Below are 18,844 nucleotides of genomic sequence, written 5' to 3'. Positions count from 1 at the left end.
GCCCCATATCTGAAGACCTCCCCTTGGTGGGGAGCCCTGGTGGCACTCAAAGAAAGAATAGGCAGGCTACCAAGATGAGACTTGATAGCCTGTGACCAATAAAGTGGGGGAAGAGATCCCCCTTGGTCATGGACCTAGGGGAGGGGAATAGGGTGGAGGTGGGAGGGAGGAAGGAACGAGAGGATACAAGTGATGGGATAACAATTGAGTTGTAATCTGAATAAATTAATAAAAAATGTGCGTATAAAAATAATCTGGAGATAACAGAGGTCACAGAAATGTTACACTACACTTTTAGACCTTTACTAAAATTTCAAATTGCATTGGTTTTCAGTCAATATCAGGTTTCATACCAGCATGAAACAATTTTTACCACTTTAGACATTTAGAAACAAGATGACACACATTTAAAGTTCAGTAACTTGGTAATTTACCCGAGACACTTTCCTAAGCTTTGCTCCCGCAATTGCAGCTGCAAGTCCAGTTAAAGGGCGATTGTCTTCTGACATCGAGCCAGAGAAAAATCCAGATGCGGGGAGGGGAGGGGCAGGAGGTGGGGGAGGAGGGGGAGGAACTTGATTAGGAAGAGGGGGTGGTGGAGGTGGTGGTGGAGGCCCAGAGGATGGCAGTGGAGGTGGTGGAGGGGGTCCAGGGGGAGGAGGAAGTGCTGAGGCGTGGGCAGGGCCTGATGGGAGGGGTGGGGGTGGTGGAGGTGCAGGTGGTCCCAAGACAAGGCCTGAGAGAAAGACAAGTTAACAAGTCATCAACAACAGAACTAAATCATTGGTTTTACACGAGTAGATATATAGAATGCCACCCTAAAGTAACTGACTCAGACACTGCACTTAAGAGGTTAATTTATCATAATACTTAATACATAATAATAGTTTTAAACAAAAGATGCTAGAATTGAAAGCTGAAGTGTGTATACAACCATTTAATACCAGACCTTCTGTAATAAAACTAATGCGATTCCTCCTCCCCCAGAGATTTGAAGACAAATGCTTGTATGATTTTAGAAAAGTATGCCATGTTTTACACACACACACACACACACACACACACACACACACACACACACACACACGGCAGTTAGTACTGACTGAGATAATATACTTGACTCTGATGACAAAGGTATTGATTACAGACAGACAACATGAAAACTATAGAAGTGTGTGGCGTGTCAAGGCTTCAGTACCTTAAAATGATTCTACATGTAGCCTGAGTTAAGAATCACAGAAAATGAACTAATATCAGGTAAAACTACAAATTAACTGAGGATTATAAAGCTGTTTTAGCTGAAGTATTCTAATCTTGTAAAAAAAAAAAAGTCACAAAGAGAGTAAAGCATTTAAAATCAAAATACCGAATTAATAAATATTTACTTGAGGTTTAAAAGGGCTAATTTTTGTTTCTGTCAAGCTAGAGTTGAGTCTGCATGCTGGGTAGTAGCTGTCACTTCTGAGGCTTGAGCAGGCATACAAGCAGAAGTGAAGGGCTGGGATGAGCTGTCCCATCCTGCAGATTGAGCGCTGAGCCACAGCAGGACGATTACTCAGCCTTGTCAGGCTGGTGGTACCTTTTGTTCAGATGTCAACCACAGAGATATTAATAATATAAGACATTATTTAAAAATGTATTTTTAACAGGAGAGGTATGTTTAAATCCAGATTGTAACACTTTCCATAAGCAGGGCTTTGTTTTCAGCATCCTCTCTATAGCTCATAAACAAACAACAAAAGACAGGGTTACCTCGCATCTTCTCACTTACACAGCTGGGTACATCTTCATGTACATAGGCTACATCTGATGTTATATGGCCCTTCCCTGCAGCCATGCAATACAGCCTGTTTTGGGGGAAACCCTCAAGGATCCTCTGTTTGCCCTTTATACCACTACTTGCAATCTGTTCCACAGAATCCTCTGGTGGCACACACCAAGCCTGTCACCCTCCTACCTTTCGCAAAGAGCCTGAGAGGCTACCCACCCTATAAGTCTAGTGTGGAGAGCTCAATATGGTAGCACAAAGTGAAAATCGGTGAAAATAGGAGTGCTCCAGGGCAAACTCTGGGATGATTCATCTATTAAACAGGTCTCTAAGTCTCAGGAAAGATCTCATATTTACCTTAGGGAAGATGAAACAGTGAAGTTTTCCTAGTGAAGTTTAAAGTAAATGTATTAGTACTGGGGTCCCTAAATATTAAAAGGCACCTTCTACAATACTGCAAAAGACCTAAAAACAAGTTTAATATGGACATCGCCCATTCTAAGTTGCTATATACAATTAAGGCCCAGCATTAAGAAAAAGGTCCTTCATTTTAATTTTTCAAATTAAAAACCCTGAAGTACTCTGGCACAGAGATGCCCAATTACTAAAACCATCCGACTCATCCTTGGCAGTCAAAGCTGTTGCTAAGCACCACTCTCAAGTAGTGAAGCCTTACCCTGCGGGGTTGGCGTCTCGGCCGGCTGAGAGGCTGCCTGCAAGCCTGGCTCGGAAGCAGAGGAGTCTCCCAGCTCAGGATTTAGAGGGGTCTCCACAGAGGCAGGGGCAGCTGCAGAGGGAGAAGGGAGAACACTGGGCTTGGATGAGGGAGTTGAGGCAAGAGGGGTGCCTGGAGGAGGAGAAGCCTGTGATCCACAGTGTGAGAGTGAGGCGAGGGGAGGCAGCGGCGGCAGCGGTGGCGGCGGCGGTGGCGGTGGTGGTGGCGGCGGCGGCGGAGGTGGCGCTGCTGGCCCTGAGGTAGGCGGTGGAGACACTGGGTATGTTACAGAGTCCAGCGACCCATTGGGTGCTGTCGGTGACGGAGGCATTTGGGGCACAGGAGAGGAGACACAAACGGGAAGAACAGGCCTTGGGCCAGTAGCTTTGCCAGGGGGGCTGCTAATCATTATCGGAGGAGATGGAGGGAGGGGTGAGAAATTGGAAGTAGGCCAGGCACAGGACTTCGCAGCTGGAGGCTGAGAAGAGGGTGTGTTCACAGGAGAAGAAGGTCGAGAGTTTTTGTTCAGAGGACGAGGAACTGTGGCGTAATGGGGAAGAACAGGGTGGAAGGCTGAACCTAGAGATGTTGCAAAACGTGTCGCTGAGTGCCGCAGTGGTGGTGTAGGGGGTGTGGAAGTAGGTGGCAAGGCAGTCACTACAGCGTAATCAGGAGTGGCGTCTGACACCGGAGCTGAGATGACTTTAGCATATGGTGGAGGAGGTGCTGAAGGAGGCTGGCAACTGGAATACTCAGCAAGTGGAGCATTATACAGGGAGCTGTCTGAAGATGGAGCTGGACATAAGGTGGGAAGCAGCGGCAAAAGACAGGATAAAAAAGGAGAGAGAAAAAGGGAGCTAGTGAAGCCACAAAACCAGCAATCAGACAAAATGTATAAACGTAGATTACAGTTAGTACCAGAGAATTAGGCAAATACCTGTCTCCACTTGAGGAAATTTAACTGGTAAACACATTTTGGAACCCGAAAGAGGATGGAGTAAGTTTTTAAAAAAATATGTGATTAATATCTACTCTCCATAGGAAGAGGGTACGGTAGTTAGTCTTAACCTTATTAGTCAACTGAAACGGCATCATAGTGACTACAAACGGCGGAGTACACCAAGTTGTTTCAAGCCTGGCAAAATGTTTACTAGGAAGGGAAGGGACCCTCAACCCACTCCTCAGTGGTAACTCCAGACAACTGGACAGTTAAAAACAATGAAATCACCAACTAACCAATCAGAAACCCACACTGGCTTCTCATGTAGCTCAAGAATTAAACTTTTACTCTATCATTAACCTCTATGACACTTGATAAATTCCATCGAATTATCATTTTTCACAGTGCCAGAAAATGTTTAAGTAACCAGTTATTTTTGAAAGAATATTTTCATCTACTTTAACTTTTCCTCCAAAAATCTAACTATAACCAAGCTAACTTCTTGCTGTACGTAGTATAATACATACAGTATGTGATAATTTTAAGCAACCACACAAGGGAAATATCTTCCAAAATCATTATAAAAAAAAAATCTCTGCATAAAAACATATTCACACTTTATAGCTGAATTCTAGGGCGACAAGAAGAATTAAAATGACAGACTAAAAATTCCCAAGAGCTTTCTTTTAGTTTCTAAGCAATAAAAGGAACACGGAAGCAGTAATTGCTGAGCATTTATCCTAACTCCAAACTGTTCCACGTATTCCCAAGCATTACACACATGTGCAATATCACTATTCACGACTGCACAGAGCCTTGCCCAGCTCAGAGGTGGGAGGCGTGTGTCTGCAGACTCCTTACCAGCATTGGACACTCTGTGCTCTCTCTCCCACTCCACTTGCTCTCGCTCCAGCTGCTCCAGGCGCTCTCGGTCTTGCCTCTCCCTCTCCAGGCGCTCCAGCCTCTCCCTCTCCAGGCGCTCCACGTGCTCCCTCTCCAGGCGCTCTACGTGCTCCCTCTCCTGCCGCTGCCGCTCCAGCTGCTCCTGCTCCAGGCGCTCCCTCTCCAGCCTCTCCCTCTCCAGCCGGTCTCTCTCCAGCCTTTCCCTGTCCATTCTTTCTCTCTCCAGCCTTTCCCTCTCCAGCTCCTTCTGTCGCTGCTGTTCTTGCAGTTGCCTGAAAGTGAACATTGGATGAATAAAAATGTGCATTTATAGCTCCCCACCACTAAAATGAATGGATGCTCACTTCACTTCTGATTCAAATAAATGTAGAACCCACAGTAACTACTTCCCCATGAAGGAAGGCTTCCTTACCTCTTATTTTATACCAATGGAACTAAGCTCTCAACATGGCTCAATCAACACAATTTTTTAGAATAGAGAGCTGTGAGTAAACCTACCACTTTAATGACCAAGTCATTGTATTAATCAGATGATGAGATAATTTAAATATGAAGTAATCTCCTTTTCTTAAAATACAACATTTTAACTCCACAAGTTATTTCAGAAAACACAACAATCATAGAACTACAGCTGAATAAACATTAAACGAAAACAAACTCAGTTAAGAAATAAACTTTAAATCACTAAAATGTTGATCTACAGGTAACTATAGTTAACATTTTAAGATATATCACTGTGATATGCTGCCAAGAAATTAGATACATTAAAACTTTTAATTTTTACTTTTTAAAAGTTTTTTGAGACTGGGTTTCTCTGTGTGTAGCTCTAGCTGTCCTTGAACACACAGAGATTTGCCTGCCTCTGCCTCCCAAGAGCTGGGATTAAAAGTGTGCACGACCACCGCCCAACTACGTTAAAAACGTTTAAAATTAAACTAGACAGAAAAGACTCCTTCTCCCCTCCAATAATGTGCATATAATAAAGAAACTCAATTGAAGTTTGTGTTAAAATTTTAAGTCCTTAGGTGCTAGGGATGTGGCTCAGTAGTTAAAAGTACTGGCTGCTTGCTGTGATGGTATATGCTCCGTCTTACTGTAGCTAGTAATGCTCTTTGGCTGATATCCCTGGGAGGCCTGCTCTTTTCTGAGAAGAGGGCTGTGGGTGAGTGGGGAGGTGGGAAAGAGAGACCCAGGGGGAGGCGGGACGGAGGGAGGGGAAACTGCAGTTGGGATGTAATATATGAGAGAATAATAATAAAAATAAAAATAAAATAAAAGAGTACTGGCCACTCTTCAGAGGACCAGGGTTTGGTTACCAGAACCTACACAGAGGTTCACAATAATCTGTAACTCCACTTCCAGAAGAGCCAACACCTGTTTCTGGTCTTCATGCAAACACCAACACATATGAAAATTAATTTTTTAAAAAAAGGGACCACTAATTGGGAAAAAAAGTTTTAGGATGTTTACATTTTGTGCTTCTGTGTTTCTTTTCATTCATCTCAAAGTAATACATATACCACAATAATATATATATATATATATATATATATATATATATATATATATATATAAAGCTTATAACAAAACAAACATTAGCTTACTGTCTTAACATTTCTCCACTTATTTATCATTTTAGTTGATTCTTGTGTCTTAACTTTAGACACCCATTGTCTAATGTTAAAAATCGTCCATAACCACTCTCAACACACACACACGAAAATAGCTTGGCTAAAATAAATATTGAGGGTTATACTAACATTATATAAACACTGTCCACAGCTGAGCTACATACATGGCATTCTGATGGCATTTCATTCCCATTCTAATTGTTGGGCATTACAAAAAAAAAAAAGCTGTTACCATCTGTTTCTCTAAGCAACACGGCACTTCTAACACAGAGAACACGTGAATTTTGGTAGTCATCATAGGTAAGATAGATACGGATGTGTCTGGAAGCAGTATGAAATAATGTCATTTATAACTGGAATGTATTGACTTTAGAAGAGTGCTCCACATGTGAAAATAATCTCAATAAAAGATACAGTGTCTACTGAGGAAAAAAAGCACAATGCCAAAAAGCACTTCCAAGTTTGCTGACCATTAACTCAAGAGACTGACGTGAGAAGAAAGTAACGGATGCTTTTATTAGTCTGCTCATTGAAAAGATGTCTATGCATACGTAGCTGAAAAAACTGCCAAGCAGAAATTTCCCGACTCACAAATCTGACGATGTAAAGCTGGCTTCCCTCAGGATCATCACTACCAGACTGCAGACTGGAACGGACAGCGCCCTTCTTCCTAGAGGCGCTCTGCCTCTGGTTCCTGTCTGCCCATTAGCAGAGTCACCTCTAGCTCTTACTAAAGAACGTGTCTGAATTCTGAGCTGTGCGAAAATTCCAATAGGCTTGTAGTCTTTGAGTTAGATAGATATTTTTGATAATTTGATTGTTTCAGAAGAATTACATACCTTTCCCAGAAACAAATATAAATGAATACTAATAGGCCTATTAAAGTATTTTAGATATATTAAGTAAAAATATAAGACACAGTTATTTTTTTCTATCACTGAAGTAATTTTCTCCAAAACAGCAGTCCCCAAATGTAAACAGATGCAAAACCAAAAAATACCCAAAACAATTGGCTTACAATGAATTCAATATATACATACAAACACACACCTAGTTTATGTTTACTTAAAGGCACAGTCTTGTGAAGCATGTAAAATATAAATAAAATCTTTACCTAGAACAGTTTTGGGGTACCTACAGAGATTTCAGTTTCATAAAATGAAGTGGGAGAACAAAGCCAGGAAAAATATTCTGGTTTCTAACCCTGAGTAATACTGACATGCTGGAGAGTGAAAGTGTGCATTCTTTAACTTTCCTGACAGGGTTTCACTGTGTAGTCCCACCTGGCTTTGAACTCACACACACTAACTGGCATTTGTCTCTCAAGTGCTGGGATTAAAGATGTGCACTGCCACATCTGGAGTAGACACATACTTGATTGTACCGTGTGGACATTTTGTCTCTCTATTAGTAACAAAAAGACGGAATATTCAAAAGAAGATAATTGAATTCTAGTATCACAAAGCCCTGAGACAGTGCCAATACTTACAGCAGAATCCGATCAACTCGGGGTCCATCCTGCCTCTGGAGGATAATGGGAGTGCTGTACACTTTCATTACTCCAGCTCCTCAGCTCTGGGTTGGAATTCTTATTCCCCTTTTATAACTTTCAGGTAGTAGTGATGATTTGCAAGCTATTTATAGATATTAACTAAATTATCTTCTATGTTGAGATGAGCACAGGACTGACTCATGTTTCTTAGAATATATTTTTCCATTACAGCCAAGGGAGCCAAACATTAATAATATGAATAGGAACCAGAAACTGATTTAATCAATGACAGACACACATAGAAAACGATATTACGGTATAATAAAAGTATCAGATCAACAAAGTTTAACCTTTAAAATAGTGGCCAACTTCATGCTGACTAAGAAGTAAACCTATAAATGCAAGGCCTAGTTTAAGTCAGAGTATTTCAAGGCATCTTACGCTTACCACTTCTGATTTCTTCCTATAGAAGCAATTAAGTTTCAATACTCTTGTACTTATCTCGTGTTTCTAAACACAGTAATTTCTTTAGAAATATTTGTTCTTGACTTTTCAAATTTAGATGTTACTCTTTTCCTTCCAGACAAATGATCTGGGTGGTTAGCACTTGGGCCTCCATGAGTTCTATCCCTGAGCTACACTCTAGCCCCTGACTCCTCCCACTCTGGCTACCTCCCAATTTTTTCTTCTCTGTTTTACAAAAATATTAACACAGAGTTTCATTCCTTGTTCATCCATCATTTCCTGCCCCCCCCCCCCACAGGGTTTCTCTGTATAGCCTTGACTGTCCTGGACTCACTTTGTAGACCAGGCTGACCTCGAACTCACAGAGATCCACCTGCCTCTGCCTCCCAAGTGCTGGGATTAAAGGCGTGCACTGCCACTGCCCAGCTCTAAGAAAATTTTTTATCTGGGTGCTAAACATTAACACTTTCTTCTGTGTCCTCACATCAACTGTATGTTCCCCCTACATCACTCCATGCTCTCCATCAGAAGTGTAAACTACCTCCTTTCTACGGTTAACCATCTGTCAACCATCCAGGGTTCTTACTCACTCTGTCTTCCTTCCCTTCAGACAAACCCATCAGGAGCCCATAGCCTTCCTGTCTCCAAGCAGAGAGGCTGTTCCCAGGCTATGAATTACCTTCCAAATTCAATCCCTCTTTTTTTTGGGATCCCAACAAGGTTAGATAACTATTGACTTCTCATTTTTAACAGAACACCACATTCAACAGCTTCCTATGAGGCTGTGTGGAAAAGAAAACTATTTCTCCTGCCTCAGACAGGGTTTCTCAGTGTAATAGTCTTAGCTGTCCTGGAACTCTCTTTGTAGACCAGGCTGGCCTCGAACTCACAGAGATCCGCCTGCCTCTGCTTCCCAAGTGCTGGGATTAAAGGTGTGCACCACCATGCCCAGCAAGAAAACTACTTTTGAGACAGAGTCTCAAAGTAAACAGATACTAAAGGCACTAGCTCACAGTTAAGTTAGTATGTTTATACAAGTATGTATTTATCTTTAAACACAAATATATACACGAGATATCAAAATATATTTCATTCAGCCTTGAATCTGGAATCTCCCTCTTTGCCATATAAGTGTTGAGATTATAGTTCTGTGCCATTGTCCCTGGATAAGAAGATATTTTAAATTGGGCTTCCTCATAGCACAGACTAATATGAATAGCAAGTAAGCACACAAAACAAAGAACCAGCTGGGTGTAGTGGTGCATGCCTGTAATCCCAGCACTACGGAGGCAGAGGCAGGTGGAGCTCTGTGAGTTTGAGGCCAACCTAGTCTACAAAGCGAGTCCAGGACAGCCAGAGCTGTTAGAGAGAGAAATCCCGTCTCGAAAAAAACAAAAAGAATGAACCTTGGAGATGTAAATTTAAATTTTCATTAAAAGACTTACTCTAATGCCTTTCACATATGGCCGTTAAGCACTAGAAATGTGGCTATTTTGAACACACGCACACGCATGCGCACGCACGCACACACATTTTGGTTTTGTTTTTTGAGACAGGGTTTCTCTGTTATGTAGTCTTGGCTGTCCTGGAACTCACTCTGTAGACCAGGTTATTTTTGAACTCGGAGATCCCCCTGCCTCTGCTTCTCAAGTGCTGGGATTAAAGGCGTGCACCACCACTGCCTGGTGCAAATTGTCTTTTTAAAAGAGATGGATACTAACCCATATGGATGTCCTCTGAGTGTCTTCACTCAGCGGGGGATTGGGACAGATGCTCGGACTCATGAATGGATTCCAAGTGAGAGTGGTATGAAAGAATGGGGAGATAGAAAGACCCAGAGGGTCCAAGAACCACACAAAAAGACCATCAAGGCTGGTGGATCTGTACGGGTGTGTGTGGAGGGGGGGTAGAGGGGGGGGTGGTGAGGGGGGAGGGGGACACACACAAACTGCTGTACCAATCAAGGACAATGCATGCAGTAAACCTAGACCCCCTATTCAGATCTAGTCAATGGAGAGCTCATTCTCCATGGCTATGGGGAGAGCGGGAACTGCCTCTGACATGATGGGTGCCCCCTATTTGACCACTTCCCCTTGGTGGGGTGGCCTGGTGGTACTCAGAGGAAGGGGAAGCACGCTATCCTGATGAGACCTGATAGGCTGTGATCATATGGTGGGGGAGGAGGACCCCTTCTGTCACAGGCCTAGGGGAGGGGAATAGGGTGAAAGAGGGAGTGAACGGGAAGGTACAAGTGAGGGGATAACAACTGGGATGTAATCTGAATAAATTATTTTTAAAAAGAGATTTATTTTTATTTTCTGTGTATGGATGGGTGTTTTGCCGAATGTATGTCTGTGCACCATATGTGTGCAGTGCCCATAGGATCCATAAGAGGGTACTGGAAACCACCACCACCCACACACATACTGAAATGAAGGTATAGACAGCTTTAGACGCCACATGGGTGTTCTTAGCCACTGAGCCATCTCTCCAACACCATGTAAATTGTCTTAATGATTTCATAGTTCATATTGGGGTTTTTTTGTTTGTTTGTTTTTTTGGTTTTTCAAGACAGGGTTTCTCTGTGTATCATAGTTCATATTGAAATGGTAAATGACACAGACCTGTGTATCTATTCTGGCTAATTCAGAAAAAAAAAATCCATCCCTAATGAGGTTGTATTATACACTTGATTTTAGCTAAAAGGCATAGAAGGGATGAAACTGTTACAATTTTAAGTCTACCTCTCGACTGCACTTGAAATGATGGTGATAGCTAACAGTACTTTGACTTTCTAGTTAAATAAGCCATGTGAAAGCCACACTGGTCACAGATATTTACCAAGAACAAAACAAAACAAACAAAAACAAAAAACCCCAGGCATGGTAAATGCCCACAACCCCAGCACTGGGGATGGGGATCACTGAAACCCACCTGGCATCCACCTGAATCAGCAAGCTCCAGGTTCAGTGAAAGAGCATTTCAAACAATAATGTAAAAAGCAACTGTAGACACCTGATGCTGACCTCTAACGAGTACACACATGGGTATACAGGTGCATTATGGGACACACACTGATACTGAAAAAAGAGTAAGGCTTAGTGAAGGGAACAGACACTTCCATACCCTAACTATTTAATATAGTTTTAGATGTATCACAAGAATTTTTTTTTTAACAAAAAAACAGATAGAATGAAAGTCAATTTCAAAGAACTGAAGGACATAATATGTTGTCAATGTTCTTGGGATCTGCTGCAAAAGACAGAAGTGCAAATGCATGGATTTACCTTCTCTGGATTTCCAACTCTTCTTGGGATGGGCCATTTTGAACTTGAGCAGGTAGTTGTGAATTTTGTCTAGGCAATGTTGGCCCTATAAGGGAGGGAAACATTACAGATGAATGTTACCATTCTACCAAGCTGGATGGAGGAAATTAAACCATGAGAACAACACAAAACCATCACATATTAAAAAAATGCATCTTCCTTTTGTCTAGCAAAATAAAATATAAGCTTTACGTAACACACAGCAAATGAAAGACTGCAACATAATGCTGTCATCATCTCCAGAAGGCTTACTTGAAACAAATGGAAACACCAACAATAAAGGAAAAAATAAACATTTATATATGAAGAGCTTGAGTAAAACAAGTGTTCAATGAGCATCTGAATAGGCACCTGAGCTTGACATTTTCTAAGACAATGAGACATTCTGCTTGGGGTAATTATTCATGAGGTGAAGAGGAAAAACTTAAATGAAAAATCAGAATTAAGAAACTCACCTAAATAGAACACTGGAAATGAAAAACAGGAGAGAGAGAGCATGAGAACCTCATTACTAGACTGAAGTATGCTAATGCATTTATCAAACTTGCCCATTTGAGCTGCCATTTTTGTTTAATGACAATGGCATTTCCAATACTGGTGAAACAAACATTTGCTAAACTTCCATATATACTGTATTAACCTACTTATCTGAAATTTTAATGCTATCAGTAATCTTAACAGCTTTTCATTTGAGGTAAGAAAGGTGGGGGTAGGGCTAAGACCCTGTGTTTACACCAACATGGAACTGTCATGAGAGACCATTGACCATCCATTCCCAACATCCACTATATAATGCAGACCCATTGTTTAGCATCTTAGACTGTCACTAACTTGTGGGAAATCTTATTGTTATGGGATATAAAAATTAGGTGAGATACATGTTGCACCTAGTTTAATATATGATGACTAACCTAAGCTAGAACAACCTTGAAATCTACAACAGTAAAAGCAAGAAAGCAAAGAGAGTTTGCTTCCATCCTCTGAGAAGCTTATCTGACTTCCAGTGTGCCACCAATAGTTTTGTATAACACTACTATAAAAAGTAAGTAAATAAATGCTATGTGTACTAGAACATGCCATTGTGATCTGTGAGTGAAGATCATGAAAGCAGCTATTTTTTTTTTTTTTTGGGTTTTTTGAGACAGGGTTTCTCTGTGTAGCCTTGGCTGTCCTGGACCCACTTTGTAGACCAGGTTGGCCTCGAAATCACAGCGATCCACCTGCCTCTGCCTCCCGAGTGCTAGGATTATAGGCGTGCGCCACCACGCCCGGCTTGAAAGCAGCTATTTTACCCTAGCAGAGCAGACCCACAGTTGGAAGCAACGGTTCATCAGGATGTAATACAATATTGCCCATCCCAGGCACAGAAAAACAGTAAATTATTTCAACTTACCTACTAAATTTTCATCTCTTTACATGATTTTAGATTAATCATTTAATTTGCCCTCTAATTACAAATTAGATGACAACGGCAGCAATATATTTAATTAGATATAACTGTGCTACTTTGAGAACCAAATAAAATATAAAATAAACCTCATGTAATTAATAAAATAACAAAAACAGAGTTTTAAAATCAAAGTCAAATACACACATAAATGTTTACATAAATGAAAATATAACTGATGTCTAATAAACAGAATGTTTGGAAAAGTAACAATGAATCTTGAAAAAAACTGTCAATGTTGGACTATAGATTAATATTTACTATTTTATAGAGAAAAGATCCTTTTAGAAGAAGGTAGGGAGACATGAATTGGGAGGATAAATTTAATAACCTATAAAATTGGGAGTATAATTTATTTACATATCCATACTTATATTTATTTTAAAACTATAAAATACTCATTTGGCAAAACCAAGTTAAAAGACCATTACAGCTTACTTACTTCTAAAAATAGTGTCTGAGTGTTTAAATGAAAACTTTGGCCAGTGTAACTAGTGGGACAGCTGGAAGTCAGTAATCTAACTGTCATGCTGACATCTAGAGAAGGCACTGCATCTCAATATTATTAATGAATTAAACCTATGTCTTAGCTGAAATCTATAAATTCAAGTCAAAGAGGTTACAATTTCAATCTAATCTTATTGATCTTATTAAACAATTTTTGTTTGTTTTTAATCGAACTCTGGGCCCAGCATAGTGGTACATGCCTGTAATCTCAGCATATGGGAGGCAACCACAGGAGAATTTTGAGTTCAGGGTCACCCTGGGCTATATATATAAACACACACACACACACACACACACACACACACACACACACACACACACACATATACACACACACACGTATATATATGTATTCTTAACAAAACAAAATTACCAAAAAGTCCCTAAGATAAGTCCTGATATGATGCATAAAGCAAATTGAATGGGGAAATTCACTATAATTTATTCCAGTCACACGAAAAGACAAGAAAAACTTTAAAGAATCCTTTAAAATAAGGATTTTGATCTAAGAATTAACTTATAATTTGTTGCTACACAGCTGTATGATAACAAGCCATTTGGTTATCCAGACATTCTTAAAATCTCTCTTTGGCATTTTGTGACATCTATTACTTAGTCTGCTTGTTTTTTCTTCTTCATCAATACTGCCAAGTTATAAAAACCTTGCATATTGAAACATATGCAATTAAACATAATTATAAACATACTATAATTATTAGATAAAAGTTCTAAGTAACTTATGAACTAGAGGTACACAATTACATTTTCCTTCTTGTCAAACATTTTAATGGGTTATAAAATTGGTAAGCTGTATCAAAGGCATTCCACAAAAAACAGCAGAAACTAAGGTTAGTCAAGGGCATCAGTGGCTCTATGTTCTAGAATGTATGCTATGTTTTCAAATGGGCTATATTCCTAAATGAGTTCTCATAAAATACAAAATAGGTACTTTCATAACTGTCTCAGTGGGTAAATGACAATACTGGAACATGCATGGTATGTAGGTTATCTTTTGAAGGAGGAAGAAAAAAGACAAACAACCAATGTGCAAAAATGAGTGACACCGTTCCAGTCCTACTCTATCGCGAGGAATGGCAACTGTCTGAGGGTTTGCTTTCATAGCCAGACAATGGTTGGTCCTAATTGGCCCAGGCTAGATGATGCAAAGCAAAGTCTGTGAATTACTGTTCCTTTTTGTTTATTTGGTTTTTCAAGACAGGGTTTCTCTGTGTAGCCTTGGCTGTCCTGGACTCCCTTTGTAGACCAGGCTGGCCTCGAACGCACAGCAATCCTCCTGCCTCTGCCTCCCAAGTGCTGGGATTACAGGCCTGCGCCACCAAGCCCGGCCTGAATTACTGTTGCTAATAAAGAGAATGTAGCAATGTTGCTGATAAGCATCCTATAAGTGATGGAAATCTGATACAAACTTCTCTCTCTAAAAGCAATAACATTTCAGTCTTGCCTTCAATATTGAATTTTGGTTAAAGCACATTTCATTTACTCTCCCCATTTTAATTCTCACAAATCTAGTTTAACAAGTAGCCACAGACTATTTTAAACACACAGGACTGAAAAACAAGTAAGTGCTATTATATACAATACAATCAAACCTAAACTTAGCAATCAGATTGTAGATTGTTCGCTTACAAATTAAAGGCCATTACAAAGAAATCTGTGTTTTAAACCTGCCATTTTATGTTTTTAAAATCCACCTTTATTGATAAGGTCAAATCACATTTCTCCCAGTTTTAAAAAACCGGGTAATCTGTCATTCTATGTGTGGATCTCAAATTTTTAAGCACAACGTTACAACATCAAGTACGTTTTCAAAATGAGCTGAAGAGAGGCCTAATCACGCAGACATCAGTGATTGCTCATAGAAGCCCAGGAGAATCCCAGGAAAAGATAAGACCAGAAATGAAGTAACTGATCACAAGCAATCTGCAGTGCTGAGCAGGAGTCTGGGGGGAGGGGAGGTTTATGACTTGTCATAGAACAGATGCTCACTGCTAGAACTGTCAGCTGGAGCAAATCAGATATAATTCAGGTAACCATGAGCTCCGTTGGCATTCTCTCTTTTTTCCTTATTTATAACGTGTTTGTCTAAACCAGTAAGCATATCAATTTAAACACCAGAAACCACATCAAGAATACTTGAGAAACCATACTAAAAATTTAGCCACAGGGATAAAGTACACACACTAGCTGATTAGTTCAGTTTTTAAAAAAGCATATCACCTTATAGTTTTCTCTCATAAAATAATCTAGCCATGGTATATATGAGTCAAAAAAGAGTATGTGAATCAAAAAAAAAATTTAAGATGTTTTTTGAAACTTGGATTTCCAAAATAGGAAGTTCCTGTATCAAATAGAAATAAAAAGAATTCAAACAACATGTAACAACATACCAATCTATATAAACAGTTTCCTGTGCAAACATTTATATATATTTAAGAAACATATATAAATGATTGATTACCTCTAATGTGGAGTGGCTAAGTGATATACCTAATTTATCCATGCAAATAATACATGTATATACACACATGTATGTTTATGAGAGTGAGCATGACAGAAAACAATCTATAAGCCTAAATTCATTTCTAAGGTATAGAAACCTAAGCTACCAAATAAAGGATACTATCACTTGAAACCAATCTACTGAAAAGGTAAGCTTACGTCTATCTGCCTTTACAACATGCATGTATAGAGCTAATTCAAGGTAAACAAACTCCTTTCTAATAAGGCACATTCACATTACTCAAATCATACAAAAACGCATATACCCTTTTCTTTTAAATAGAATGTCTTCTCCAAAGGAAAATTATAATGAAAAAAAAACTTCTCTCATTTATATTGGAAGAAGTGAACAAAAATTACTTTAAGATTCTATTTCTAATTAAATTCTCCTAATAAGCCAACTCAAAAGTGAATCCAAAACCACCTACACGAACACAACAAGGATCACAACGTAAAGCAAAAATTTGCTTCATTAGCTCAAATACCACAAATCAGACTATGGCCTAAAAAAAAACAAAAGTTATGGAAATGTGCAAGTAGTATGTACCACAGCTTGAAAAAGTAATGTAAACATAATGTTGCTTACCACAGAAAATACATCGCAAATTAGTGCTGTCCTGGGTAGCAGTAACCTTGCTCTGGGCTGCAACAGACACCTCGGTGTTAGAAGCTTCGAAGGACAATGGGGCCACCTGAAGAACTTCACATTAACTAAAAGTGCTCTGAAATGTTCAAAATGTACTTATACATATGTCCTATCTAGATCCTCATCTTGGAAACTTTATAATTTTATAGCTTAAATATTTCCGAGTTATACAATCAAAGAATGCAATCTGCATTTTAAGACTGTATTTTAAAAAATAATTGAAAATGAAGTATAGAAAGTTAAGATACATGGCCAATAGAATTAATTTCATGAGGGCTACCCTCCCGTTTAGGAGAACTATATTTGAAAAAAAATTCAGGGGAAATACTTAAGATTCATCTAATTAAGATTGTTTATTTATAGCAGCTGGAAAAAACAAAGGCTATCATTAAAAGGCTATTAGATATATATATATATCTCCACTGATAAGAGATCACTCTGTACTTAACAATAACCAACAATGCTTATAGAGACACACTTTACTACTATTTAACCATAGATATGACAACGAACTTAACAAAACGAATTAACCAAAAACTCTGGGTGGTCATGACAACTAGCCATTTAACCTACATAATTTATACTAAAATTTAGTTTATCAATGAAATAAATTAATAAATTCTTTTTAGGAAGAAAAACTCAAAGGGAAAGTAGTAATTTCTGAAAAGAAATGCTTTATCCAAAATCAAGGTAATATTCAAAACTAGGATGAGAAAATTTTTTTCTTAACATGCAAAAGGTACATCAATAATTTCTCTGAAAACCCTTTTCAGCAAGAAAAAGATTTTATTTTCTTATGGGTACTAAGAAAGCAGTTAATGGCTTAAATACATGTTGATTTAAGGAAGATCATATTAAAGCAAACAAGACAGTATTTTATATTTTATATTTACCTAAAAGTATATTCTTTAAGATAATGCCTGCTAAGTAAAAAGTTTCAGTAAAATCAGAACCAAACCAATTTATATTCAAAGGCTTATCTTAATATGGTAGTAAGTCATAAATAATTTTTCATCATTTTTAGCAATAGACAACACGATCCAATTAAATCTTAACGTTTTAGATATAGTAGGTACTTCAAACACCAGTAAAATAAGATTGATAATGCCAACTTTGCTAAGTGCTTCCACCCACCCATCTATCAGCAAAGATGCATGCACACACAGAGCAACGCATAACCACAGGCGCAGGAAGACAAGCTCAGCAAGCTTACGAGATCACGCTAAAGGAGATAAACATTTCAGAAAAGTTACAATAATTACACTTTAAATTTAAACCCTTTATAAAAATGTCACACCAGCGTTTATAAATGCTACTTCCACAAAAACCTTTAATAGTAAACACACCTTGTTATCAGGTTTTAACCCTTTAGTTCCTTTAATCCATACCAAACAGGAAAACATACAGAGACAATTAAAAGAAAGAACTTACATGAAAAACCTGAGAAAGAATCTTGTTTCTGACAACAAAGAAGCTGCCCCATGCCATGAGCAACCATTTCAGCAGAAAGTCACCTGACAGTTGTCAGAATGCAGGCTCTGCTATCACTGCAGGAGACTCTCAGCCGGTCTCACGACTCAACTACTAAGCGATGCCCCTGCCCTTGTCATCTCATCTTTAAGCGTCTTCTTTCCGGTTACTTTTATTTCTGTTACCAAGCGAGACATTGCTTTACTTTCTGGTAGCTTGAATTCTACTGCAGTCTGCATTTCTTGAAGATAGTAAATTATTCATTCCATCATATGCATAAGGCTAACAGCTTCCTGCTTGCTGTGGATGCTATTAACTCATTCTTTACTCTTAAGACTGAATAAACAGGTCAATTCAGCTTTAACTAGTACAGCTAGTATTCCTTAACACTGACACTATTACTTATTACTGCCTATGAGAAGATACTACTTTTAAAGTAAGCCATACTCTAGAAGCTCAGGGCTAAGGGAATCAAGAATAGAAAATTTTAACATCTGTATTATATTTCTAGAAGTAATATAACCCTCTTCATCAACTACTCTGGCCCTTGATCTTGCAGATGCTCACCTGTCTTTTAATGTAATTTGTGAAACAGCCACCCTTCAGGCTCTGCCTCCTGTCTTTAGTATTCTTTACCATTCGACTTTATTTAAAAAACAAAGAAACAGCCAGGTTTGGTAGCGCACACCTGTAATCCCAGCACTCAGGAGGCAGAGGCAGGTGGATCGCTGTGAGTTCGAGGCCAGCCTAGTCTACAAAGTGAGTCCAGGACAGCCACAGCTACACAGAGAAACTCTGTCTCAAAAAACTAAAAAACAAACAAGGAAACAACTTTCTTTAAGCGAGGTTATCAGTAGTAGAAAATGACGGGCTTCTCAGCTTTGATCCATTTCACTGCATTTTATTATTATACAAATATTAGAGCAGACCCTTAAAGCATTTGTGCTTTAAAGAAATTAGAGGTTTCTATTATTAACTGTTAGTCATCTTAACATAATTTGTAAGAGGATCACT

General features: G+C 39.1%; 1 protein-coding gene across 13 annotated transcripts in view; it reads right to left on the bottom strand.

Annotated features, from left to right (window-relative positions):
* The window catches only part of ENAH (ENAH actin regulator), a 108,673-nt gene that overhangs the window by 15,724 nt on the left and 74,105 nt on the right, over positions 1–18,844 (bottom strand). For 5 of the 13 annotated variants that reach the window (XM_084791343.1, XM_084791345.1, XM_084791336.1 and 2 more), the window contains exons 4-8: positions 16,301–16,357; positions 11,202–11,286; positions 4,285–4,598; positions 2,445–3,278; positions 435–736 (exon numbers count right to left, since the gene is read on the bottom strand). In XM_084791343.1, coding sequence (XP_084647469.1) covers positions 435–736; positions 2,445–3,278; positions 4,285–4,598; positions 11,202–11,286; positions 16,301–16,357 — 1,592 coding nt within the window. The remainder of the gene's footprint in view (positions 1–434; positions 737–2,444; positions 3,279–4,284; positions 4,599–11,201; positions 11,287–16,300; positions 16,358–18,844) is intronic. The other 8 variants (XM_084791347.1, XM_084791337.1, XM_084791342.1 and 5 more) reach the window with 4 other exon arrangements.

The sequence above is a fragment of the Acomys minous genome (genome assembly GCF_964271855.1).
Source record: "Acomys minous genome assembly, chromosome: 1".
Classification (NCBI taxonomy): Eukaryota; Metazoa; Chordata; class Mammalia; order Rodentia; family Muridae; genus Acomys; species Acomys minous.
Note: the sequence above shows the minus strand (reverse complement) of the source record. Positions and strands in the feature narration are given on the sequence as shown.